General features: G+C 48.3%; 1 protein-coding gene across 1 annotated transcript; it reads left to right on the plus strand.

The window, feature by feature from the left end:
- Positions 1-100: 100 nt before the first annotated feature.
- Positions 101-4,168, plus strand: LOC127693247 (transmembrane protein 92-like). Its single transcript, XM_052193894.1, has 5 exons — positions 101-181; positions 2,996-3,018; positions 3,478-3,561; positions 3,701-3,899; positions 4,067-4,168. Exons 1-5 carry the CDS (start codon positions 101-103, stop codon positions 4,166-4,168), a joined length of 489 nt encoding a protein of 162 aa, XP_052049854.1.
- Positions 4,169-27,515: the final 23,347 nt, after the last annotated feature.

Here is a 27,515-nt window from a genome sequence, read left to right on the forward strand (position 1 = left end):
GCCCTTAGCTGGGCTGGGCCCCACAGGTGGAGAGAAGTTGAAAAGTCTTGCCCTGTCATTCTGTTCTTACACTTCGGAGCTCAGTGGCCCCCTTCACAGAATGTGGGACATTTGGGTCCCGGGCGCACTCACCTTGATCTTTGGCCTGCTTCCCAGTCTCCAAGGAGTAAGCGCCAATGAGGTAAGCCAGTCTTCTGTGACTTTGGGAGGACCCTATGGGGCAGAGGCTTGCCTAGGAGCCCAGTCCCCACCTTAACTTGTCAGGAATTCCCTTAACCACTGGCAATTAGAAACTTCCTTTCTGTTGCATTTGGGGAAAGTGGAGGGAGGGACCTCAGAGGGAGGCCCTGGGGAAACCTGGGCCCCTAATCTTGGCAGGGTTGTGTTGCTACCTGGGAACCAGCCCCAACAACAGCCTTGAACAGGATCTTTGACCCCCGTTTTAGTGTTGGCATTTCTTATTAAGCTCTAAATCAGGCTGAAGAACCTGGGGTCTTGCTTGTCTGGGTAAGGGGGTCTCTCCTTCCCTGTTCCTCCGGCTGTCGACCTTGAGGTGTAGTTTATTGGCCATCTCTGGGACTTATCTGTGCCAAGGGAAGTGGAAGTTCTCACTTCTCTGGTTACTTCAAATTTGATCTCTGAGTAGACTGGGCTGCCTGGACTGAGTGGCCTCATGCCTTGATCCCAGGGAGGCAGGGTTTGAGCTCTTGTTCATAATCAAACTCTTAAGTGTTTTCTGTTGGCAAGTTTTCCTGAGGTGGTCAGAACAAGCCTTTGTTTAATACAATCATCTTGTTTGTTTTGTTTATTTTGAGTCAGGGTTTCTCTAGCCTGGGCTATCCTAGAGCTCTGTAGTCCAGGCTGGCCTCACCTCAGAGATTAAATTTACAATCTTGGATGAGGATCTGCTGGGGTGGTGGTGGTGGTGGTGGTGGTAAGTGAAGTCGCATATCTGCTCCCCAGACCAGCGTCCACGGGCTGTCTGGAACCTGTAGTTGTCCTTCCAAGGCCATGCATGAGTCAACCCAGGTGCAAGACACTTCCAGTCTGGGACCTCTGCATCTCTTGTTGACCCCTTTCCACAGCCCCAAGCATAGGAACTGTCAATCCACTGCATCAGTTCCAGTAAATCCACGGTCACTAAAACTCAGGCTCCCAACCATCCTGATCAGACCACCCGGTCAAGATGGGACAGGGGAAAAGGGAAAATCCTGGTCTAGTTTATCAAACCTATCAACTTTTTTTTTTTTTTTTGACACACACAGGGTCTCACTATATAGATTATGTGACCTTGAATTCAACAGACATCTGCTTAGGTACCCCAATTTTGGAATTAAAGGGGGTTATCAACCATGCCTGGCCTAACTGTTGCTTAAATGTAGTTAGTACAAGAGCCCAGTGGTATTTGCAGCTCACATATTTAATCCCAGCACTCAGGAGAGAGACAGGGGCAGGTGGATCTGAGTTCTAAGCCAGCCTGGTCTACAGAGCCAATTCCAGGAGAGCCAGGGAGCCACAGAGAAACCCCTGAAACTCCTGGAAAACAAATAATGTCCAAGGCAAGAGTCTGATATTTGGAAGAGTGGAGAGAGACACAGATAGACAAGAGTTTCAGTCTCCAGGTGAGACCTAGTTCTGTGTTCCTGGGCCCCTTGTGTCTTTATCTTACTGTGCCCATCCTCACCAAAGAACAGAGCTACTGTGAGCATGGAGAGGGAATAATCCCAGCTGTGACTGTCACCTGTCTCTTAGTCTTTTCTTTAGCAAAAGAAATGCTATTGTAAGGATCTTTAGCACAGCCAAAAGCTGGTTTCCTAGTCTTTTTCTTTTTCTTCTTTTCTTTTTGTTTTTGTATAGAATAGAGTTTATTCAGCGCACAGGGAGGGTAGTTAAGAGGGTATTAGAGACAGAAAGGCAGAGAGAGGCACAGAAGAGGAGTGCAGCAGCCTGCCCCTGAGCATGGAGAGAGGTGGGAAGGGGCAAGGGGACAGAGCAGGGCAAGAAGGCGAGAGATCAAGAGAACAAGAGGATGAGAGCCCCGTTCTTTATTTGTTGAGAGAGGCCCTAGTTCTGGCTGCACTAGAAACTGGAGTCCTGAGGTTAAAGGATTGTACCACCACACCTAGCAATGGTTTTAAATGAAGTAGCCAGAGATGGTAAGGCCTTGATTACTGGGGGAAGAGAGGCCTAAGAGCTTCGACAGTACTGCTGTCAACAATGGAATTCTGTGGAGACCTTGGTTGCCTTAAAATGCTGAAAGATACAGGGCAGGGGGTTCCCAGCAGGGCCCTCAGGACCAATAGGACCTGAGTATATTTTGTGAACTCCCAGTCTACCTATGACAGTGGATCATCAGTGTATCAGTTTAGAAGGAGTAAGGTCATTAGGATGCTTTCTGGGGGGGCTCTGAAGCTAAGGATCCACTAAAAGTAGCTTCCTAGGTCAATCTCCGTGTGTGTGTGTGTGTGTGTGTGTGTGTGTGTGTGTGTGTGTGTGCTTGCGTGCTTGCGCCAGGAGTAGTGGTCCACATCTTTAATCCAGTGGTCTAGAGACACAGACAGGAAGATCTCCCAATTCCAGGCTAGCCAGGGCAACACAGTGAGACCCTGGCCTGTCTCAATGAAAAGGGTGAAGGAGCTTGCTTGGTAATTCATGCCTTTAAACCCAGCACTTGGGGAGGCAGAGGAACGCTCTAGCTGTTGACCCTAGACATGGCAGTTGGAGGGAGGGAGAGGCTGAGACCCAGTGGAACAATTTCTGAGCAGAGACTAGCCTACAGTTCTTTGTGAGACAGAGATTCCTGTCCCCAATCTGGCCTCAAACTGTCTCTGTAGCCTCGAATAGCTCTGTGTTCTCTTGAGTTCTGTCATGATGGACAAGCACCACTGGTTTACACACACCTACCTGATTTATTGCCATGTTGGAGAAGCATTCTCACACCTGAGACCCAACTCCCAGACTTTGAGCTCTGATCTCTGTCTTTTTTCTTTCACAGGCTGTACACAAATGTGACATCTTGTAAGTATGGGATTTTGTCACTATCACTAAATGCAGTGGGGACAGTGTGTGCTCAGATTCTGCCCTGGATAAGGGGACAGACACCTAATTCCTATCACTTTTGCTGAAACCATAGCCCCTCTTAGCTTACCCAACCTCAGGATCTGCTGCTAATCCCCAACCTTTCACAGCTGGGGGAGGGGGAGTCACATGGGCAATGTCCCACTGCTGCCTCCCATGGAAGATCAGCACCATGAGCATTCTGCCTGAGGAACAATGGCATCCTGCCCTGATGAACTCTGAACTCAGGCCTCAAGTCCAGACCCCGATTCCTCCCAGTGAACCCAGGATGGATTTGTAGCTCACACCCACTAAGGGTGGCTCTCAACCTGAGGGTCTAAGAGTCTAGGGAATCAGGGACCCTTTGGTTGGATACTCTGATGTCATCAGTATCTCCCCATGTCTGTTTGTCCTGACTAGAAGCTGCCCCAAAGGATTCATATGCTGTGGCATTGCATGCTGCCCAGAAAGAAAGAACTGGAATTCTACAAATGACCCTTTCATGTAAGCCCGGGGCCACCACTTCTGGGCATCTTCACAGAGAGTTGGGTCCACCAGAGACAAGGTGGTGGTGGGAGATGGAGGGGGTTCGACAAGGGAGCATGGCCTAGGCACTCATGACAATCCCCTCCTCCCTCCCTAGGATTGTGTTCATCATCGCATGCATCATTTTCCCCCTTTTGTGCATCTGTGGCCTAGTGAGGCGCTTCTGTCCTAATTGTAGAGCACAGCACCATGACGTCAGAACAGGGAATCAGCAGACTTCTCCAGAACCGCCCTCCATTGCTCCCCTGGAGAACATTTGGGTCACCTCCTTGGATCCCCCACCACCCTACAGTCAGGTGCATCTTTCTGTCCCAGTACCTAATGTGTTTCATAGCTGACTGTCCAACATGTTGACATAATGGATTGGGGAAGGGGGGTATCAGATGGGCCATGGCTCTGACAACCCTATTTGTCATTCTTTGCCCAGACTCTAAATAAAACAAGTATCCCTTTTCTCCTGCAGGTTGTTCTGAAGGCAACTCCCACAGAACCACCTCCTCCCTACAGCCTCAGGCCTGAGGGCCCTGCTGGTCAGATGACAGGGACTGGCTATGATACTCTGTGAGCTCCCTCAAACACAGACTTCTTGGATTAAGTTCAGGACCCTGGAATGACTGCTGATCCCATCACGTCTCTTGTACTATTATTTAATTTATTGTTTTTATACACCGCTGCCCCCTTCCCTTCTGTCATTAGAGCCAAGCTGTGTCCAGAATCTCTGTCCCACACTCTAGGATGTTGACAGCTTTAAGAATTGGCAGTGCCTGTAGTGGATGTAGAGAGATCATTGCTAGTGGACTGCCAACCTTGACAGGACAGCTCGCTCTGCCATCCTACAGAAGCACTTCTGTGCCTGGAAGAGATTGAAGACTGAACAGCACAGACTCTGAGCCATCTTCCTACCATACCTGGGCAGAGAGGGCCTCGCTGTCCCTCTATAGCAATGCAGAAAACAAAAAGACTAAGTGTCAACGGCTGGAGGATGGAGACAAGGTCAGAGGCTGAGGAAACACTTCCAGCTTCTTCCATTGGTGACTGACTGCACTGACACCTGATGGGAGGACTGAGCATCCAAGATGTGAGGAAGGCTTAGACCTTCAGCTTCCTGGGATCTTGGGGCACTAAAGAAACAAACTGGAAACCTACTGCTATCCTCTTCTAGTCCCATGACCTGCTTTTCTGGGAGGCCAGAACTTGATTAAGCATGGGACTCTTAAGGAGATACAAGCCAGAAACATCCTTCTAGAAGGTAGGGTGGGGAGAAAGCTTGGACAGGAATTCCGGCTAGATTCGAACTCTGAGGGGGAGAGCATTAGATGCTTACAATATGGCGCTCTGCAGGGAAAGGAATACAGTCATGAGGGTGGGCAGGCAGGTATTTGTGTTGATGTGGGTGGGGTTTTCCCTTAAGGAGGTCACCTCAATGTCATTGAAGCAGGACTTCAATGTCACCTACCTGACATTCATTGAAGATGGTATAGGGCTTTTAGTTCAGTGGTATGGCCTGCATTCACTGGCTTTCCTGAAGTTCAGTGACTGAAATATTATATTTGCAATGTGCATCAGAGTTCTGTGAGGATAACGGATCCTAGAACTGGTGTTCCAGATGGTTATGAGTTGGGTGTTGGGAATGGAACTTGAGTCCTGAAAAGCCACCTGTGTTCTCAACCACTGAGCCATCTCTCAAGTCCCCTGAGTGATTTCTGTTTCCACTCAGTATAGTCACTACAGTGGGTGAGAGTCACCTTTTCAGAAGCGACCTTGCACTGTCAATTCCACCAATATTTATAAAGTCCCTACTCTACCGTTCCTGTCCTGGGTATTCAGAATGAGGCCAGGTGCAGTGCCACTTCTAAGAATAAGCCTGCAGAGAGGCCCACACCAAAGCTCACAAAGATGCAGATGTCCATCTTCTGGTGCCCTGGACCAGGTGGAGTGTGCATGATATGGTCTACATCCATTGACCTATGGAAACTTGTTCTGTAAGACCTGAACCCACACTGAACCCCCCATCCCCTAATGATGAAGGATCTATCATGCCAACCTACATTGTGTCTGTCTTATAGGCAGAAAAGACAAGTTTTGTAAAATAAATTTAAGCATTACATTTTTATAAAGGTGTGTGTCTATGTGTGTTTCTCTGCATATCTATTAAGATCAAGAGTCAAAAGCTGTGACGTAGTCCAACTTAGTCAGGAATCTGAGTCTAGCCAGAGTTACAATGAGTTAAAGTCACGGTTGGGAGGGTGACTGAGAACTTAGCTCAGTGGTAAAGACTTTCTCTATCATGTCAAGACCTGGAGGTAAGCCCTCAGCTGTTGCTCCCACAACTCTAAGTACTGTATGAAAGCCTCTGGGAGCAGTAGGCAGGTGGCTAGCTTGGGGGGACTTTTTAAAAACCTGTCCTTAAGACAGGGCATCTCTGTGTAGCCCTAGCTAACCCCAGCTCACTCTGCAGACCAGGCTAGCTTCAAACACAGAGAATCCACCTGCCTCTACCTCCCAATTGCTGAGATTAAAGGTATGCACCACCACTGCCCAGTTTAAGATTTTATTTTTACTCTATGTTAGTGTTTTGCCTGCATGTGTATCTGTGTACCAGTGTGCATGCAGGACCCGTTGTGAGTGAGGCCATCCCTGGGCTGGTTGTCCTGGGTTCTATAAGAAAGCAAGCTGAGCCTGGCACAGTGGCACATGCCTTTAATCTCAACACCAGGGACAGAGGCAGGTGGGCAATTCTGTGAGTTAAAAAGCCAGCCTTAAACAAGGAAAGCCAGAGGAAACCCAGTCTGGAGAGAAAGGGGGTTGAGAAAGTGTTAAGTTTCACACCTGGGATGGAGGGCTGAGGGGCCTATTTTATATTAATGTGGAGCTGACCTACAGGCTCTCCCAGCATCCCTCAGTCCCTGTCTGTTACAGCGCGTGGCTGGTACCCAGCCCTCTGCAGCACAGAACTGGGCTGCCCTTCCTCCAGATGCTCTTCCCTGTGTAATCCATTTTTGTTACGATTCTTTTGTACCTTTATCCTCTTGGCCACTGCACCTAGTCCTTGTCCTGTCCTGTCCTGGTGCTCCGCCCCTCTGTCTGTCACCAACCCCAGTGACTCAGGGTCATGTAGACTCTGGACTTTCCCGGATCTCCCTGTCTCTGCCTGTGCTCTACCTTTGTCTACAGTGAACTTCCTCCTCCATCATACCTAGCAGAGGTCATGTTCTTTCCTTTTTATTTATTGCAGAAAGAGAAACATACACACACACACACACACAGAGGGGGAGGGAGGGAGGGAGGGAGAGAGAGAACAGTCTGAGAAAGCCATGAGGAGCAAGCCAGTATGCTGCACCCTCAATGCCTCTGCATCAGTTCCTGCCTCCACGTTCACACCCTGTCTGAGTTCCTGTCCTGACTTCCTTCTGTTATAGACTATAACGTGGAGGAGATGAAAATCAAATAAACCTTTTCCTCCCAACTTACCTTGGGCATGATGTTTCCTCATAGCAATAGTAACCCTAACTAGGACATCCTCCTAGCCTCCCATCTCCCATTGTGAGCACCATCTGCTGCTCTGGTCCAGGTGTGTCAGCCTCCATACTGGCCTTTCTCCAAGCCTTCCTGACCCCCACATTCATGCTTTCAGAGTCAGCTTGCTTACCTCAGTATAACTCCAACCTTCTCACATCAAACGTCTACCATCCATCCTGCCCATCCAGGAAGAAGCCAGACTCGGGGTGAATTGGTTTTTCCACAGAACCAGCACACCTGCACGTGCAGACTCTCATTCAAATCCAGTCCATGTGTCTCTCGAGGCCTTCCACTCCTCCAACACACTCCAGAGTCTCAAGGCAACTCATGCAGACCTGCCTTCTCAGACTCTCATACGCCAGCCTCAAGTTCTTCTAAGCAAAAAGACAGAAGCCATCTTGGCATGATTTGCACTCCTTTAGTGCCAGCAGTTAGGAGGTAGGAGTAGGCAGTTCTGTGAGTTTGAGGCCAACCTGGCCTCCATAAAGAGTTCTATCAATCTAACTTCTCTGCTGCCTGCACAGAAATCATGCACAGATTTGCTACCCTGGAAATCAACTGGGCCCTGGGTGACCCCTCTCATTCCCAATGACATCCAGGTCCCACTCCTGTAATTTATTTGCCATTATGGAGGCTTGGTCTCTTTATAACCTGCCCTACACCAACCTCTGAGAACCTCAGCACCCCTGTCCTGCTGACCCACCTCCTCTCTTCCTTCTTTCTTCTCTTCTGTTCCCACTATTCCAGGACATCACTTACATCCTGGTCATTTGAACACAGCTTTGCTGCAGCCAATGTCTGCTTCCTGATCTCACCTCATTAGCATCTGACCCACATGGCCAGTGTTCTTGCTCCAACAATTTCCACATCCCTGTCTGCGTCCACTCTGCCTAGCTTTCCTCTCCAGCACTGGCTGCATCTTCCACCCCCTCTGTCACCTCTGAGTGACAGGGGACCTGAGGATCTATCTTTGTCCTAATCTGTGCTCACTCCCACAGTGCCTGTCATACCTCCTGTGACTTTGTTACAGGACCAATACACCTTCCCAGTGAGAAATCACTCAGAGTGCTTAGAGATAATGAGAGATGATAAAGGAAAACTGTTGTACCAGGTGACTACTTCTGCTAATACTCAAAGGGAAGCCAGCTCTGAATAGAGATTGTTGGGTAATAGGCTCTGGTCATGAGGAATTGAGTCAGGCTATACCAGGTAATAGACCCTAGCTATACATAATTCTTTGGCCACAGCCTGACCAGTCTGGTCCACCTGTGGGAACAATATCCTGGGGTATGGAAAATAACCCACCCTGTTCCCAGTCAAACCATAAAAAGATGGCTGTCACTTCCTGTAGCTGCCTATGTATATGTATAAGTCCCCTCCCCCAGCTCCTCTAGATAAGGTTTCTCTCTTTGTGTAGCCCTGGCTGTCCTGGAAGACCAGGCTGCCCTCAGACTCAAGAGATCCACCAGCCTCTGCTTCCTGAGTGCTGGGATTAAGGGTGTGCACCACCACTGCCTGGCTCTCCTTCCTCCCCTGGGACCCCTTAACATACTCATCCTTCATCCCAAGGAAAGGTTGGAGCCCTGCCTGTTGAGATGCAGTCTATCAGCTTCTCTGCCTCCCTTTTCTCTCTGCAATCGCCATTGGCTTATAGTTTCACTCAAGACTGAACTTCCTATGTTAGACACACACATTCCTTGTCCCTGTGCTTTCTAAGGACCTGGTAACTATACAGCCTACCCCTGTGTGCTTCTATGGCCAAGTTCTACTTCTATTTCCTAAGCAAGTTGAGTAGATCTTCTTATTTATTTTTTATTTTTTGGATTTGTTTTTTTTTTTTTTTTTCGAGACAGGGTTTCTCTGTGTATCCCTAGCTGCCCTGGAACTCACTCTGTAGACCAGGATGGCCTTGAACTCAGAAATCCGCCTGTCTCTGCCTCCCAGAGAGCCGGGATTACAGGCGTGTGCCTCCACCGTCCAGCTTTGAGTAGATCTTTTAACAGCAGCTTTTACCTCTCAGTTCCTCCTCCATCAGCTCCACAGACAGTGTTTTGTTTGTTGAATCTGGGATCTTTATCTCTGGCCAAGACTCCCTGTTGAACTCTAGACATACTTCACCACACCGCTCTGTCCCGTGGAGCCTGTGGAGGACCTCAAGGCCAAAAGCGAGCTCTGGCTTCTTCTTTTTGCCCTTCCTCAGTGGGTCCTTCCTGGTGTCCTCTCACAGGTGGATGGACCATCAAAAACCTAGCTGTTCTGGTTAAAAACAAACAAAACCAGAGGTGTTTTCTGATTTTTCTTTCCTTGTTCTCCTGCCCTGCTTAGTGGCACCCAAAACAGACCCACATCTACCTCTCCCTATTTCGGGGTCACAGTCCAGAGCAGGCCACTCCAGGCTGTGCAGAGGACTGTCCCTAGGTTGTGCTTAGGACTCTGCAGACTTCTGCCTCTGCTGTAATCTCCATCCTGCCCCATCGGGTCCTGCTGTGCAGTACACTAAGAGTATTCTTCCCTTTTTAAAAAATTGAGACACGCCAGGCATTGGTGGCACACACCTTTAATCCCAGCACTTGGGAGGCAGAGGCAGGCAGATTTCTGAGTTTGAGGCCAGCCTGGTCTACAGAGTGAGTTCCAGGACAGCCAGGGCTACACAGAGAAACCCTGTCTAGAAAAAAAAATTGAGACAGGATCTCGACACCAGTAGCACACACAGACTGGCCTAGACCTCACTCACTATACAGCCCAGGATAGCACTGAACTCATAGAGACCCTCCTGCCTCAGTTTCCTGAGTGTTGAGATTATAAGTATGCCTCACCAGGCTTGGCTATCCACTTCCTCATCTCCTTACACACACACACACACACACACACACACAGATAGTGCTGGAGACTGAGCCTCTGGACTCAAGTATACTAAGCAAGTACAACTGAGTTGATGCTTAGCCCCCAGGGTAATCCTTGGTAGCAGAGATAGAAGACTTGCTCCTCAGGCCGGCCTCAGTCCCCACTAGGGGCATAGGACACACCTCTGCCTGTGACCAGCAGGACTGAAGATGAGATCTCTCCCTTCAGGCCTTAGTCTTGTTTCTTTCTCACCTTAAATGTCCCTGGTCAGAGCCTGCCTCAGGGGATTCCATCTTTCCAGGAAAATTAAACTCACGCCCTATCAAAGCTGGGCTTACCCAGAGGGCTTTTCTCCACCATCCAGGCTCCAGTTTCTCCCTGTCTGAGAGACCTCTCTGATAGGGCAGAGAAAGGAGCCCCCTGTCCTAAAATTGCCTTGCGTTGTGTTGTCATGTGTGTTCACGGACTGCATCCACTCTCTGCACCCAAGCTCCATTAAGGAGGGCCACTTGTCACATTTGTGCCACTGTCACAAGGCAATCCAGACATCGTGATTGTTGTGCATGAAAAATGTCCTAATCAGACATATTTTGCAAAGTCAAAGGTAGAGGTTTGAGGACAGTTCCCAGCTCAGGGACACCAAGGATTGTCGGCCTCCATTGCCAGAGTCTAGGCCCAGGCATAGTGGCCCAGGCATAGTGGGTGTCATACCTTGGTGATTGACGTCTTGTGGACCACAACAGTCATAGGCAGCTCAGAAGAAAAGCCAGATGTCTTGGGGGGAAGTGGCTCTGGAGACACCTGGTACCCCCTGTAACTTTGGTCTTCAGGTGAAACGAGGGGACTGATGGAAGTAGCCCAGAAATAAAAGAAAAGAGGGCAGAGCCCGTCCTTTATTAGGAGCATATGGTCATCGATCAGAACACGAAGGGCAGCAGTTTCCCTGAGGGAGGGGAGACTCAGTGCAGAGGTGCAAGGGGGCTTGAGGGATTTATAAGGCAGAAAGAAAAGGAACTTTTAGGGTACAAAAATTCCATCTGCAGATTGCAGTCTCTGGATTGTAAAGTGCCAGCGAATATCTTTATCACATGATGACTTTCGTCTCAGCACTCCTCCTCCTCAAGTGTCTCAGGTCTTATTGATTTGTAGATGTTCTAGTCAGGTTTTCAGATCCTTCCAGCTGAGTCAGGAGTTTGTAGCTAGCCTGGGGCTCTCTTAGGCCATTCCCCTTTCCCTGCAGCGCTGAAAGAAAGGTGCCTGAGCGCTTTCTCCTTCTTCTTCCTTCTTCCTTTCTTCAGTCAGTTCTCAGGGATCCCCTCCAAAAATACCAGACACTGTAGGGGAACCGTGGTTGTTGGAGGGTAGGAGGTACCTCAAGGAGACACCATTCCTGTCCCTGTTAAAGACACAAGCAACCCAACAAGCGAGTCAGCTTCTAGAGCATGCTGAGTGCTGGGAAAAACCCCAACAGGTGTCACTAGAAAGCTCCCTCCCAAGGAGGGGGTGGGACAGAGACTGCTCAGATAAAGAGGCCAGGCCTGTTCTCTTTGAGGAAGTCACGCTGAGCTAATTGTAGAAGAGGAGAAGTAGAAAGTAGTTTGCAAAGAACAATGGTCAAGGGTCAGGGTTTGCAAAGATCTGGAGGAGACTGTTCTCAGAATCCCAGAATCCTTATCAAAGGGCATGCTTTCTCAGTTCTGAGCACAAGAGGTGTAACGTGAAGGTACTGGCCAGGTTGTTCCTTTCAGAGACTCTGGGAATGGAGGCCAACAATCCTTGGTGTCCCTGAGCTGGGAACTGTCCTCAAACCTCTACCTTTGCAAAATCTGTCTGATTAGGACATTTTTCATGCACAACAAGGACAACAAGGCCAAACAGTTCTCTTTATTAACTACTTAATACAAACAAGGACAGCAGCATGTGACAATTTCCTTTAAGGTCCTCTGTTTTGGAAGCTGTCCTGGAACTCACTCTGTAGACCAGGCTGGCCTTGAACTCAGAAACCCACCTGCCTCTGCCTCCCCGAGTATTGTTCTTCAGGCTTTGCCCACCTTTCTGAGACAGTGTCTCCTGGTCTAGAGCCTTGGGCAAGTAGATTTGGAAGGCCAGACAACAATCCAGTCCTGGGATTATAAGTATATGCTACTAGCCTTGGCTTTGTTTGTTTGTTTGTTTGTTTGAGACAGGGTTTCTCTGTGTAGCCCTGGCTGTCCTGGAACTCACTCTGTAGACCAGGCTGGCCTCAAACTCAGAAATCTGCCTGCCTTGCCTCCCGAGTGCTGGGATTAAAGACGTGTGCCACCACCGCCAGGCTAAAGCCAAACACTCTTAACACCTGCATGTATATCTGTGAGGGTGTCAGATTCCCTAGAGCTGGAGTTACAGACAGTTGTGAGCCACCTTTATCCCTGACAAGTCTAAGCCTCTCCAATTTTGTAGGACCATTTCTACCAGGAAATCTGGTTTTTTTAAAGTTTTTTTTAAATGATTTATTTATTTTATATATGAGTACACTGTAGTTGTCTTCAGACACACCACAAGAGGGCATCAGATCTCATTACCAATGTTTATGAGCCACCATATGGTTGCTGGGACTTAAATTCAGAACTTCTGGAAGAGCAGTCAGTGCTCTTAACCACTGAGCCATCTCTCCAGCACCGAATCTGTTGTTTTAATTTAGAAACTAAAACTTTCAATATCTTTAGGTCCCGATCAACCCCTCTACTTAGTTTGGAAAGCATTAGAAGATGTCTTAGTCAGGGTTTCTATTCCTGCACAAACATCATGACCAAGAAGCAAGTTGGGGAGGAAAGGGTTTATTCAGCTTACACTTCCACGTTGCAGTTCATCACTAAAGGAAGTCAGGACTGGAACTCAAGCAGGTCAGGAAGCAGGAGCTGATGCAGAGGCCATAGAGGGATGTTTCTTACTGGCTTGCTTCCCCTGGCTTGCTCAGCCTGCTTATAGAACCAAAGAGCACCAGCCCAAAGGTGGTACCACCCACAAGGGGCCCTCCCCACTTGATCACTAATTGAGAAAATGCCCCACAGCTGGATATCATGGAGGCATTTCCTCACCTGAAGCTCCTTTCTCTGTGATAACCCCAGCCTGTGTCAAGTTGACACACAAAACTAGCCAGTACAGAAGAGGTTTGTTTAGTCAAACTATTATTATATAGCCACAAAGTAGTCTCAGAGGCCCAGTAATGTTGTCTGTCGTTATCCATGAGTTAACCCATAAGGTAGAACAGCAGGCATCAGAATAAGGGCAAGTGCCTACATTAAAGTTTAGCTCCTTATAAATCCTCTAACATTAATTTGGGCTGCCCACAGTCACAGTGAGTTAGGTTAGTCAGTGGTCTGACAGTCTGGTTAGTTCCTATCCCTATATAGTACAGGTGCCCAATATCTAACCATAACCAGCAATCCTGGCTGGTTTCTGCCTAGAAGTGATTAACTCTATCGCCAGCAACCCTTCCTATGACATAGAATCTGATTCCCCAGGTTTCTTCTTCCTCTTCTTCTTCCTCTTCTTCTTCCTCTTCCTCTTCCTCCTCCTCCTCCTCCTTCTTCTTCTTTGAAGCCTCAGTTTCTTAGGAAGTCCCAAATTTTACAATGAAAACCCCCATAGTTTTTGGCAACTAAGGGGTCCAGCCGTGGGGCACATATAGAATTGTAAACTCCACATTCCTATCTAAAAAGATAAATCCACATAGCTTTCCTTTTCCCCCATACAAGCAGACATTTAAAGTGGACGTCAGCAGGCAAAGGCCAGGGTGGAATCTGGGTCGCTGGTCTGCAGGCACATTAGCAGGGGAGTTCTGCCGGCATTACTTCCTGAGCCTGGGAAGCCGTTAGAAAGATCTTCCAAACATAATCTCACAGGAGATAAATCCCCCTCTATATGGGATGCAGCCCAAAGCAAATCAAAGCCCAGGAAGGACACCTATCCGTCCTTTGGTAGACTATGAGAGTTTGTTAGGTCCTGTATGTTCATTTTACCCAGCCATAACTGAGATCTATAGTCACAATGATGTTTTCCAATCTACGTCTAAAGCTTTAGCAATTCATTGAAAAGGTTTGGCTATGAAAGCCAGGTTAACATTGGACCCCATTGCTAGGAAGAAGCTAAATCAAAGGTACCCGTTCCTAGAGGAACCTTTTAGCTACTATTTAAGCAGTTTCAGTCCAGGCAAGGAATATTTCTACGCACCTGGAAAAGGTATCTTTAATAATTGGCAAGTATGGGCTGGAGAGATGGCTCAGCAGTTAAAAGCAGTGATTGCTCTTCCAGAGGTCCTGAGTTCAAATCCCAGCACCCACATGGTGGCTCATGGCCATCTGTAATGGGATCTAATGCCCTCTTCTGGTGTGTCTGAGGACAGCTAAAGTGTACTTACTTATCATAAATAAATAAATCTTTTAAAAATACAGCCGGGCGGCGATGGCGCACGCCTGTAATCCCAGCACTTGGGAGGCAGAGGCAGGCGGATTTCTGAATTTGAGGCCAGCCTGGTCTACAGAGTGAGTTCCAGGACAGCCAGGGCTATACAGAGAAACCCTGTCTCAAAAAACCCAAATCCAAAAAAAAATAAAACAAACAAACAAACAAATAAAAGAATTACTTATATTTACATGAGTACATTGTAGCTGTCCTCAGACACACCAGAAGATGCATCAGATCCCATTTCAGATGGTTGTAAGCCACCATGTGGGTGCCAGGATTTGAACTCAGGACCTTCGGAAGAGCATTTGGTGCTCATAACCGCTGAGCCATCTCTCTAGCCCCCAATAAATAATTCTTTAAAAAAAAATTGCCAAGTGCTTTTAGCCTCCCCCAGCAGGCTGGATCCTGATTTGCTTTTCCTGGGGGTGCTGGTCTCATTTGGACCCCTTTCCTGGGTAAGGGTTCTCTGTTTCGGATTCACATGTACACAAACCTGGCATCTGGCTGAGGCATCCCACTGTAGGCTGTCCAGCCTAGGGATAACATCCCTTGGTCTAAGCAACTCAGTAGCCTGGTGAAGGCTGGTTACCAGAGTCCTGCCAACTGTTTCCGGGAGAATGACCTTTCCCTCTGGTGTCCTCCAGAGGGAACCTGTGGGTTTAAGCTGTCCTTTTCTTCTTTATCTTGGAGAGTCTCAGGCAGCACAGGATCACTGTGTATTATCAGAATATCAATAGGCCCCTGGCCATAGGGCCATTTGTCAGGCAGCCAGGTCAACAGCCCAGCAGTGGAGGACAGCAGTTTGTAAGGGAAGCTAAATGACCTCTAGGACGGCCAGGATTTTTTATTTTTGGGTTTTTTTTTTGGGGGGGGGGTGGTTTTTTGGTTTTTCAAGACAGGGTTTCTCTGTGTGGTCCTGGCTATCCTGGAACTAACCAGGCTGGCCTCAAACTCAGAAATCTGCCTGCTTCTGCCTCCCAAGTGCTGGGATGACAGGCGTGTGTCACCACGCCTGGCGGATTTTTTATTTTTAATGTCCTTTCCCCTAGTGGTGCGAAGCTCTCTTTCTTTATAAGTCATATTGTGGACATGCCTGGTACAAAACAAAACACATGCTGAGTATTGGTCTGTGAGTCAGAGCAATCAATTCTGCTCTCTAGGCTGAGGTACCTGGCTTGGGCCCAAATTGTTTCCATTAGAGAAACTACGGCCTCTCCTGCGTCCCTGATCGTCTCATCTTCCATCTCAAGTCATGGGTGAGCACCTGCATCACCAGGTGAGAGGGTTGCAGGATTGATGGCAGTGGGTTTTTCAAACTGGATTCAAGGATAGATCAGGAGTAGGACTGGTACTGGATCACAGCCATTAGACAGCCAGTGTTCTTGTGGTCCTCAGAGGAGAGCCACAACTTGTGCTCTGGAATATGATCTCAATCCAGAGTTAACTCCTTTGCTCTCCTGCACTAAACTAGCAGTAGCTACCACAGCTCTTAGACAGGTGGGCCACCCTGTGGCTGCAGGGTCCTATCGTTTGGACAGGTATGTCACAGGGCATCTCCATGGCCCCAAAGTTTGGGTTAAAACCTCTTTTGTCTTTGGTTTAGTCTCACCAAAATTAGGGGCTTAATATCTGTCCCCCATGTTGGTATATAGAGGCATCGGTAATTCCACAAACTCTGGTATTCAGAGGAAGCAATACCCAGCTGCCTCTGGGAACTCTTGAACCTGCCTCGTTGTCTTTGGAGTTGGGATCTGAAGGATGAAGCAGTCCTACTCCCCTCAGTTGGCAGCCTCTGATGTACAAAGCTGGCCTCGCTTAGCTGAGATTTTGTAGCCCAAGATCTGTACCTCTTACAGCAATTCCTCAATGCCCCTTTAATAATCTATTTCCCAGGAAACTTCTGATGGAAGGGCAGGAAGTCTTCATTTAGTGTCTTTAAATCCTGGGGCACCCTGGCCCAGGTATGTTGTCCACTGGAATCTCCCACTGGGTCTGTCCATTTAAAGGTAACAATCGGTTGACTCGCCTCTACCATTGGGAGGCTGAAAAAAAATCTTTCAGGTCTGAAACAGCGTGCAGCTGTTTCTCTGGAAGAATCAGATTCGTGATTCTTCCAGAAATCGAAATCCAAATCTAGGTTTCCTCACAGGCAGGTGAAGTGACGATGTCTGTCTCTTCAACCTAGGTAATATGGACTGAAACTTCCCCTTATGGTCCCAGGGTCACTGGGTATTGTTTAATCTGAACGGAGGTAGCTGAACTGGTTAGTTGAACAATTAATTACAGGTGCTTGGCTTTGGGTGAGTCCTGGGTGCCTGGTTTTGTCTGACAGAGAGGGTGAGACACCAAGATTTTTCTGGGTATCTGTAAGTCTAACTGGCTCAGCATCAGAGAAGGTGACCATGGCTTTCGGTTTATGGGAAAGATGAGTCCCAGTCAATGCTCTGTTGCTACACACCCTCTAGGGCTGGAGAGACGGCTTACAAGTTGAATGCACAGACTGCGTTTCCAGAGGTTCAGAGGTCTTGAGTCCACAGGATGGCCTTCTGAAATGTGATATTGGTGCCCTCTTCTGGCATTCTGGCAGAACACTGTACATTATCAATAATTTTTTTTTTCCCCTAAAAGCTACCTCTAGCAACTGGGGCCTTTACATTACCTCTAGCAACTTAGACCTTTACATTTTTCAAACTATTATAACTTTTCCCCACTAATATCTGGGGCCAACGGGGTGACAAGGCAAATCTATTTAGCATTTATCTTTCTAATGTGAAAAGTCTCCTAGGTCAGAAGGGAAAATCTATTCTGTCCGGACTGCTTTGTCTACCTAGCCCAGGAGCAGGCTTTTTGGTTTTTTTGTTTGTTTGTTTGTTGGTTTTTTGCTATTTTTATTTTTTACTACCCCCACCCCCACCCACCAAGAGGAAGGTGGGATTTACATAAATTACAAAAGAGAAAGGAGTGGAACTTCTCTTTTCCTTAGGGTTCAGCCCAGGGGAACTTTTCCCCTTCCCTGGGACTGCCTAGAGCAGCCCAGAGAGGAGGGACCGCTCACCTGGGGCAACTATTTCTTCCTCTCTGTGGGTTCCACTAAGACATGTGAGGACCTTGGATGGGAGGCCCCGCCCCTCTCCCTCCTCACAGGGACCAACCTTGACTGTGAGGAGGAGTCAAGCAACAAAACAAGCAAGGACTCCTGCTCCTCGAGTAGGTCATGCAGAAGGGGTTCTCACATCAGAGAAAGCCACTGGCCAATACAGGCAAACAGAACTGACAGAAACTTAGAAAGACACACAGAGGGCTGGAAAGATGGCTCAGTGGTTAAGAGCACATGGTGGCTCACAACCATCCGTAAGGAGATCTGATGCCCTCTTCTGGAGTGTCTGAAGACAGCTGCAGTGTACTTACATATAATAATAAACCTTTTTTTTTTTAAGACATAGACAAACACGCACAAAAAGACACAAAGACACAGTAAAGACAACCAAGGGTGCTCACCTCACCACACATTCATACATCTAAACAGACAAGGGATCCAGTAACATCTCCCATGAATCCCAGCTGCTGGATCAACAGCCCCCTTCAACCTCTCCTACGTGGCTCTTCGCCAGGGTTTCTATTTCTGCACAAACATCATGACCAAGATGTAAGTTAGGGAAGAAAGAGTTCATTCAGTTTACACTTCCACACTGCTGTTCATCACCAAAGGAAGTCAGGACTGGAACTCAAGCAGGTCAGGAAGCAGGAGCTGATGCAGAGGCCATGGAGGGATGTTACTTACTGGCTTGCTTCCCCTGGCTTGCTCAGCTTGCTTTCTTATAGAATCCAAGACTACCAGCTCAGGATGGGATAGGACCTCCCCATTAGAAAATGCCCTAAAGGGGCTGGAGAGATGGCTCAGCAGTTAAGAGCACTGACTGCTCTTCCAAAGGTCCTGAGTTCAAATCTTGCAACCACATGGTGGCTTATAACCATCTGTAATGAGATCTGATGCTCTCTTCTGGTGTGTCTAAAAACAGCTACAGTGTACTTACATATAATAAATAAATCTTAAAAAAAAAAAAAGAAAGAAAGAAAGAAAGAAAATGCCCTAAAGCTGGATCTCATGGAGACATTTCCTCAAGGGAGGCTCCTTGAGTTTCTCTGCAGTAACTCAGCTTGTGTCAAGTTTTACAGGATCCAAACAGAAGGCTCCTTAACCAGATTTGCTTCCGGAGATGACAGACCAGGTGTCTTTTTAATTTGATTCCTTTTGTGGAGATGTCAGACCTCTCTGAAAGATTAGGCATTGCTTGTTCACAGGGAGTCTCAGATTGCGTACCCTGTACAAGTCCCTTGACCATTTCTCTTTCTGTGGCCTTAATGTCTCAAGTTCTGGTCTCTGAGATCTCACTGGGACCTCCAGAGTCTTTATTAGCTACCAGCCAGCCAGCCAGCTCAGTGTAGCAATGAGCCCCCCCCCTTTTTTAAAGATTTATTTATTTATTATTATATGCAAGTACACTGTCGCTGACTTCAGACACACCAGAAGATTGGATCTCATTACAGAGGGTTGTGAGCCACCATGTGGTTGCTGGGATTTGAACTTAGGACCTTTGGAAGAGCAGTCAGTGCTCTTAACCACTGAGCCATCTCTCCAGCCCCACAATGAGCCTTTCTTAATGAGAGCTAAGCACACACCAAAAAAACATGTTCTGGGTTGATACACTTCAGTTAACAAGAATCGTTAGCAAGAAGTGGACTTACAGAAGCTAAAACACAAGGTTAGTACCCTTTGAGAGTTTTCCAGAAATATATAGACTTTGATAGATCGGGTCTTTGTTTTAGTCTTGCCACAGCCTGACTGATACTTCCATCATGGAGTGTGTTGTGCTAAGGTCTGGGAGCCCGTTACAGATTAAACTGTACTTCCTCCTAGCAACAAAACAAAAGAAAGAGAAAAAACAAAATAAAACAAAACAACAACAACAAAAAAAGTAACCATGGAAATGTAACTGGAGACCCAGGACCTGAGAGTTGACACGAGAAATAGAGAAAAATGTCCACCGTGTGTGAGGCAGGACAGAACACTCCATCCGTGACCCTGCTCTCACACAAGTAAGACAGCAGGAAAGTGGGTCTTTATCTCTCTTGCAGAAGGTCTTTAAACCCTTCAAGCAGGATTCACATGAAATGGAGCCAACTAACGTCTTCCTAAGCACAGCTAAAAAGAGATCAGAGACTCTCGCAGGTGCCGGCTGCCTGTGGATCCCCACGCCTAGCTGACCTCAGGGTCCACCGTTCCTTTTTAATAGAAATCAGATGGCTTATGGAAGAGGCCAGGTGTCCTGTCGGCAGAACTGTGCCGTTCCCTGCAGGCGCCCTCAGCTCCCGCACCTGACACCACCTGACCTCTCTTGCTCCCAACTCCTTTACTTGCTAGACCCAGCCCTCCTAGGTACCCACAGTGCCCCAGCATGCCATCAGGGCTGCCGCAAGTCATCCTGAAAACCCAGGATGCAACAGAGAGGTCGGTGTAATGGGTCCTTCAGGCACTGGTCAGATGTCCTAGCTACTTTTCCTGTTCTGATAGAATATTCTGACAAAAGCAACTCAGAAAAAGATGGGTTTCTTTGGCTTCACAGTTTGAGGCATAGTCCATCATAGTAGTCAAGGTAGCAGGGGCTTGAGGATGCTGGCTACACTGTATCTGGGTTAAATAGGGAGAGAGAGAGAGCATGCTACAGTGCACAGAGCCAGGATCTCAGCCAGGGAACGGTCCCATCCACCACGGGCAAGTTGGTCTTCCCCCCTCCGCAGCCACAGAGTGGTGAGCCCCTGAGGCCCGACTCACCAAAGGCAGCTTTTACAACCCCATGAGAGAACTGTGTCCAATAGAAGGAGGTGAGGTGGCTGAGGGATACACAGTGGGCCTCCTCACAGCTGCCAAATGTTCACCCAGGCCAGGCCGACTGTCTGTCATGGCCACCACTCAGGAAGGCACAGGATCCACAGGCTCTAGTCCTGACGTTTCTTAGCCAGACATCGATGGCGGGCACTGATGCAGGGAACCTGGGGAGGCAGCCTCAGAGCCCAGCCCTAAGGAGTGTCCAGTCTCACCTCAGAGCATGGCGTGATGGGCTCTATCATCCCTAGCTGTGGCACTTTAAGCCTTTGGAGGGGCCCTGACTGCACGGCTTTCAGGGGACCCGCTTGTGGTTTGAGAAGACACAGGGGCATCTATCTATATAGTATAGATCATAGGCCTGTTTACTGGAGCCCATCTAACTCACCCTGAGGACCCTGGCACCTCATGGCTTCCCTCTCCACGTGGCTCTCTCTGCCCTGCTCCCGTTCTGCCTCTGTCCCTCTGTCTCTCCCCCATCCCCCCCATACCACCCCCCACCCCCGTTTTTTGAAACAGGGTTTTTCTGTTTAGCTTTTGAATGAATGAAGAGAGAAAGAAAGAGAGCGAGAGAAAGAAAAAGAAAGAAAGAAAGAAAGAAAGAAAGAAAGAAAGAAAGAAAGAAAGAAAGAAAGAAAGAAAGAAAGAAAGAAAGATATGGCTATTCCTAGTATGGAGGAGGAGAAAGTTTATTATAGCTATGTGGGAGAGCATAGCCAGCAGGGGTGGGGGTGGGGGTGGGACAAATGATTCCCTACCCCCCAATGGTCAGGGCCCAGAGCCATGTGGGGAGAGGAGGCGGGGAAGGAAAGCAGAGAGGAAAAAAAAAAAACCTAGTACAGCAGCCTGGAGGTCAAAGGTTCAAAAGAGGGCGGGTAATCAAAATGTATTGTACAGGGAAGAACCTCTGAGGGAGGGGAAGCCCAGCCCTGGGCTGTAAAATTCAGGACTGGGTTGGGCGGAAACAAGGACTGAGGGATGCTGGGAGAGCCTGCAGGCCAGCTCCACTTTGAGGTGTTAAATAGGCCCCTCAGCCCTTTGTCCCAGTTTGAAACTGAACGCCCTGGCTGTCCTGAAACTCCCTCTGTAGGAGGCTGGCCTTAGATTCAGAGAGCTCTTAAGAGCACTGACTGCTCTTCTAGAGGTCCGGATTTCAATTCCCAGCTACCACATCGTGGTTTACAATCATTTATAATGGGGCCTGATGCCCTCTTCTGGTGTGTCTGAAGACAACAACAGTGTACGCATAAATAAAATGAATTCAGAGAACCCCCTGCCTCTACCTCCTGAGTGATTAAACGCGTGTACCGCTGCTGCAGGCCAGGCTGGTCTACAGCTCTCGAGCCTCCCAAATGGTGGGATTAGAGGCCTGTGCCACCACATCTAGTTCATTCAGTGCTAGGAATCAAAGGAGGAGTTCTGTGTGCCAACTGAGTTTATCCCCAATCTCTTAAGAATCTAAATGTTCTTAAGAAGCAAAAACTGCCAGGCGGTGGTGGCGCACACCTGTAATCCCAGCACTCTGGGGGGCAGAGGTAAGGGGATTTCTGAGTTCGAGGCCAGCCTGGTCTACAGAGTGAGTTCCAGGACAGCCAGGGCTATACAGAGAAACCCTGTCTGGGGGGGGGGGGGGGGGGAAGAAGAAGAAAGAAGAAAAACTGAGCCTGAGCCTTTAATCCCAGCAGGTGGCTCTCTGAGTTTGAGGTCAGCCTGGTCTACAGAGTACAGGATAGGCAGGACTACGTAGTGAGACCCTGCCTCAAAAACCAAAAAACATAAAAGACAACAAAAAATGGGTCCACCGATCAACAAAAATAAACAACACGTCAAAGTTTATAAATCAGGTTTGGATGTAATCAGAGGCAGAAGTGTTTACCTAGCCTGAGAGAATCCTTGGGTTCCCTCCCCACTCCCCCCCCCCACCCCCCCACCCCCCCCCCACAGAACTGCCTAAAGGAAAGTGTTTGACCCGAGGCAAAAGCCTGTTACCCAGATTCTAGTTTATGGAACAATAAACATCGTAAATGAAGGAGAATCTCAAATAAACAGCTGGCCACTACTCCTTCAGGAACACTGACATCCCAGCATGGTGTGGGCTGAGACAGAAGGATCCTGGAGCCCAGGATTTGAACAAGGGAAAAAGTCCAAAGTGAGCGGAAGGAAGGAAATAGTTAGGGGCAGAGCGGAAGTGGAACAGACTAGAAAAGCAAAACAAAAATAGGAGCGCGCCTTTGATCCCAGCACTTAGGAGGCAGAGGCCGGCGGATTTCTGAGTTCAAGGCCAGTCTGCTCTACATGGTGCGTTCCAGGATAGCCAGGGCTACACCGAGAAACCCTGTCTCCAAACAACAACAAGGGCAATAAAACCCCACTAAGTAAACAAACGAATTTGCAAAGCTTTAGCTAGAATGACCCAGGAAAGCAAGCACTGTTTGAGGTGAACCGAACCCAAAGATGCCTTTAATCCCAGTACTCAGAGGGCGGAGGCAGCCAGTCCTCTGGGAGTTGAAGTCAGCCTGGTCCACACAGAGTTCCAGGGAAATCAATCAGAGCTGCATAGTGAGACTGTGTCTCTAAAATAAATACTGATCAGCTTTGGGGAGTCCCACAGGTGGAGTGAGGGAAGTGCCCTCACCTGGACTGCCTGAATATTTATTTCCATTGTATGAGTGGTACATCCCATCACTTACTACATGTGTGTGCCAGCATGTTGCATGTGTGCCCCATCACTTACTACATGTGTGTGCCGGCATGTTTTATGCTTCCTTAAGTGTTTTGTCACATTTTGGTACAGTGCCTGTCATGGTTGGTCTCCTGTCTCCACATGTCTAGGCCTGACTTTCACTCATTTGTGGGGCAGTATTGTAGGTCCAGTCCATGTATGACTTGTGATCATGAAGGTAGTTTGTGTGTTCATTCATGCATTCATTCACTCATTCATTTATTCATTCACTCATTCATTCGGTATTGAGTGACCCCACGCCTCCACCCCATGCCTTTTTAGTTTTTTGAGACAGGGCATTTCTACATACCTGGCTGTCCTGGAACTCACTCTGTAGACCACGTTGGCCTCGAACTCACAGAGATCCGCCTGCCTCTGCCTCCCAAGTGCTGGGATTAAAGGCGTGTGACGCCCGCTGCCCGCCGCTGCCGCTGCTGCCTGGCTAGTATTGAGTTCCTACTGCGACAGTCATTCCTTTAGGCTCTGTGGGAACAGCCGTTTAGAAAGCAGAGCTTACTATGTTCAAGACAGGAACTATAATCGTGGCATCATAGGACCCGCAGAAATAAGTCAAGTGTAACTGACAGATATGTAGTGTGTTAGTGGGTGATGCACACCGAGAAGAGCCTGACGGAGTGAGGAAGTCCACGCTTAGCCTAGCAGGCCTCCCTGTGAGGTAACATGGTGGCCTGGGCAGCCTGCTGAGCAGAGGCTTGAAGCCACCTCAGGGATGAGGAAGTGTGACATAAACTGAGGGACAGCCCGAGCGGACCTGGTGTGGTTGGAAACAGAGGCCTGTGAGAGCAGTTTCTCTGTCTCAGTGAATTGGTTTCCTGTTTGGGGCTGGGTAGCTCAGTGGTAGAGTGCTTGCCTAGCATAGACAGGCTCTGGTTCTGCCCCAGACACTATAAATGCTAAATTCTCTGTTTTCTTCAGCTCTCAGCAAGCCAGTGGTCTGTCTGGGTCCGATGTCTGATAGTCTAGAGTCCACTGACCATGCTGGCCCCTGGGTCACCTTAACACACACACTCCTGATCAGTTAGGCCCTGGGACAAGAGAACCAAGGAAGCAACACTGCCCCCTTGTGGGAATGTGTCTGCAGCCTGAAAATAAACCCAGGACCACTCAGCAGGAGGCAGAGGGACTTGGAGTTCACTCCCGCAGCCCCTACCCTGTCACTTGACAAGATGAGGACCATGTCATGAAGCCAGCCTCAGTGGATCTATCTCCATGTGCATAAAATAGGATTCTGCCCCCTCAGGTTGTAACCATGGCTGTAAAATAACAGTTGGGTCCAGTTGCAGCCTGATAGAAAGGCCGCTGTCGCCCCGCCTCCCCCTCCTCCATGGCTCTAATACCCAGCGTGCTTCACGGTTGACCTTCACAGAGACTTCACCAACTCTAAAGTTAGTACCCGAGAGTGAGCTGTGTGCCAGGTAAGGCCTTTGTAGGGTTTCTGAATTTTTATTGATTTATTTATTTACTTTTTTATTCACTGCTGTTTTCGAGACAGCGTCTCAAAACTGACTTGGAACCAACAGAGATCCACCTACCACTGCCTCCACAGTGCTGGGATTAAAGACTGCACCACCATGCGCACTTTTACCTTTTAAGACAGTCTCTACATAGCCCAAGTTGGCCGTAAGCTCTCCATCCCCCAGTCTCAGCTTCCTGAGCGATAGAATAATAGATACATTGATAAATAAGCTTTTTTTTTCTATCAAAAGTGGCTACCCCACTGAGGGCCAGTATTCCATAAATTCCCACTGTGCAAAACTTCTATGCAAAGAAATTTGAGTCTTTGAATCTCTGTAACCAAAACTAAGCAATCAATAAATAAGTAAAGTAAAAAGTCAGAAGGGGATGTGGTGGCACAACTCAGGAGGCAGAGGCAGGGGGATCTCTGTGAGTTTGAGGACAGCCTAGTCTACAAAGAAAATTCTAGGATAGCCAGAACTACACAGAGACCTTGTCTGAAAAAGCAAACAAACAAACAAACAAACAAAAAAGTCCAAACCCTGGAAAAAGTTTTGTTTGTGAAAAGCCACTCCCCCAGTCTGGAAACTTAATGAACTTGGCGGCCTGGGGTCCTCAGCTCTTTTTCCTTTTCTTCATTTCCTTTGTGCCTCTTCCTCCCCCTCCTTCCTCCTCCCCCTCCTTCCTCCTCCCCTCCTTTTCCCCCTCCTTCTCCTCCTCCCCCTTCTCCTCCTCCTCATTCTCCTCCTCCCCTTCCTCCCCCTCCTCCTCCCCTTCCTCCCCCTCCTCCTCCCCTTCCTCCCCCTCCTCCTCCCCTTCCTCCCCCTCCTCCTCCCCTTCCTCCCCCTCCTCCTCCCCTTCCTCCCCCTCCTCCTCCTCCCCCTTCTCCTCCTCCCCTTCCTCCCCCTCCTCCTCCTTGTCCCTCCCCTTTTTGGAGGCTGTCCTGGAGATCGATAAGCAGACCAAACTGTCCTTGAAGTCCCTGAAGAACTCCCCCACCTCTACCCCTCTATGGGGATTAAAGACTTCCACACTCAACCCTGGCTATCAGTTCTATTAAAACTAGCCAATCACAAAAGACTGTGAGGTCGGATCCCTGCCAAGGAGAAAAGAAACAAGTTATCACCAGCCTTAGGACAAAAGCTAAGGGAAGTAACTTCTTGCCTCCCGCGTGCTTGCCGGCCTGGTTTCCGCTGCACGGTGCCCTTTTTACAAAAAGCAATGGCCTTGCTGAGTTTCTTTCGCTTTGTTCATGTGTTTCTTTTTGTGGTGCCAAGAATATTTGCTCCCAGCAGACGTGTACTGTGGCGCTCCACAATGACCTATTTTCAGTCCCGAGCTCTGCCCGTAGCATAACACCGAAGCGCTGGAATCTAGCTCCTACGCAAGTAAAACAAATGGGAATTTGAAATGGTGCGGTTTGTCTTGGAACCTGCTAAACAGAGCTTACAGTGTTTGCAAGTAGCTAGTTGTGGTGCATGTGTGAAGCCCCAGCTACCCAGGGGATGAACCAAGAGTCGGAGGGCAGTGGAGGTGCCTAGGGAAACTGTCCAGGAACGAATGAGAGAAAGGCAAAGAAGTCAGGCTTACAGATACACACGCCTGAAATTCCAGCTTCTAGTGAGCTGCAGCAGAAATCACAGTTCAAGACCAGCCTCCGCAACTTAGTGAACTCTCAAATTAAAGTGTTTTTAAACAATCGGCAATGTAGTTCACTAGTAGAGGACTTACCTGGTTGTGAGAGACCCTGTTTTTGTTTTTTTGGGGGGGGGTTGTTTGTTTGTTTGTTTGTTTGGATTTTTTTTTTTCTGAGACAGGGTTTCTCTGTATAGCCCTGGCTGTCCTGGAACTCACTCTGTAGAACAGGCTGGCCTCGAACTCAGAAATCCACCTGCCTCAGCCTCCCAGAGTGCTGGGATTATAGGCATGCGCCACCACCACCTGGCTGAGATCCTGTTTTTAATCCTAGGTACACACACACACACACACACACACACACACACTTACTTTACAAGTACCCACCTATTGGATTCAACTCCATCTTCTGGCATCTGAAGGTACCAGGCACACATATTGTGCACAGACCATTCATAAAGGCAAAAGCATATCAAATAAATAATAACCATAATAAATAACAAATACCCACCCATCAAGGAATCAGCTAAGAAGCCAGAAGCCTCCCTCTGGGACTCTCCTGGTTCTCTACTGCCATCTGCTGGTAGTGATAGGGATGACAGAGATGCAGCACAAGAAAGCTATAAAAACTCAGTGGCGCTGGTGGGGAAAGAACCCAGACAATGACCTAAAAAGCCATCTAAATATTTATTTATTTTATTTTATGTATATGAGTATACTTGTAGCTGTACAGATGGTTGTGAGGCTTCATGTGGTTGCTGGGAATTGAGTTTAGGACCTCTGCTCGCTCTGCTTCAACCCCCCTCACTCTGGTTAATCACTCAGTCCCTGCTGGCTCAGGCCCAGATTTTATACTGTAGCTGTCTTCAGACACCCCAGAGAGGGCGTCAGATCTCATTACAGATGGTTGTGAGCCACCATGTGGTTGCTGGGATTTGAACTCAGACCTTCGAAAGAGTATAGGGCAATACCAGAACAGGGAAGTGCGAAGGGGTGGATGGGGGAATAAGGGGAGGGAAGAGGGCTTATGGGACTTTCGGGGAGTGGGGAGCCAGAAAAGGGGAAATCATTTGAAATGTAAATAAAAAATATATCCAATAAATAAATACATAAAATTCTAGCTCTGTCTCCACCCCCCATCCCCCATCCCCCGACAGACGGAGACCTAAGATTAAAGCAGATAGGTATAGTTCCCAAGGTTGAACTGAGCCATATTTTAGGGACAAAGTGAGGATTTGCTCCCAGAACCCTGAGATTGAAATCTGGGGCTCCTCTCTCCGGCACCTAGAGACGGGAGAATTTCAAGGTGTAGGGGCTGGGTGTTTGACTGTAGTAGAATTGTCTATATACCAGGTGCAAGCCCTTGGTTACAATGCCCTGAATGGC

Source organism: Apodemus sylvaticus, chromosome 10 (genome assembly GCF_947179515.1).
Source record: "Apodemus sylvaticus chromosome 10, mApoSyl1.1, whole genome shotgun sequence".
Lineage (NCBI taxonomy): Eukaryota > Metazoa > Chordata > Mammalia > Rodentia > Muridae > Apodemus > Apodemus sylvaticus.

Coding starts and splice junctions, on each gene's coding strand:
- LOC127693247 (XM_052193894.1), top strand. CDS start 101: ATGTGGGACATTTGGGTCCCGGGCGCACTCACCTTGATCTTTGGCCTG. Junction 182..2,995: donor AAGGAGTAAGCGCCAATGAG/GTAAGCCAGTCT, acceptor TTTCTTTCACAG/GCTGTACACAAATGTGACAT. Junction 3,900..4,066: donor CCCCACCACCCTACAGTCAG/GTGCATCTTTCT, acceptor TTTCTCCTGCAG/GTTGTTCTGAAGGCAACTCC.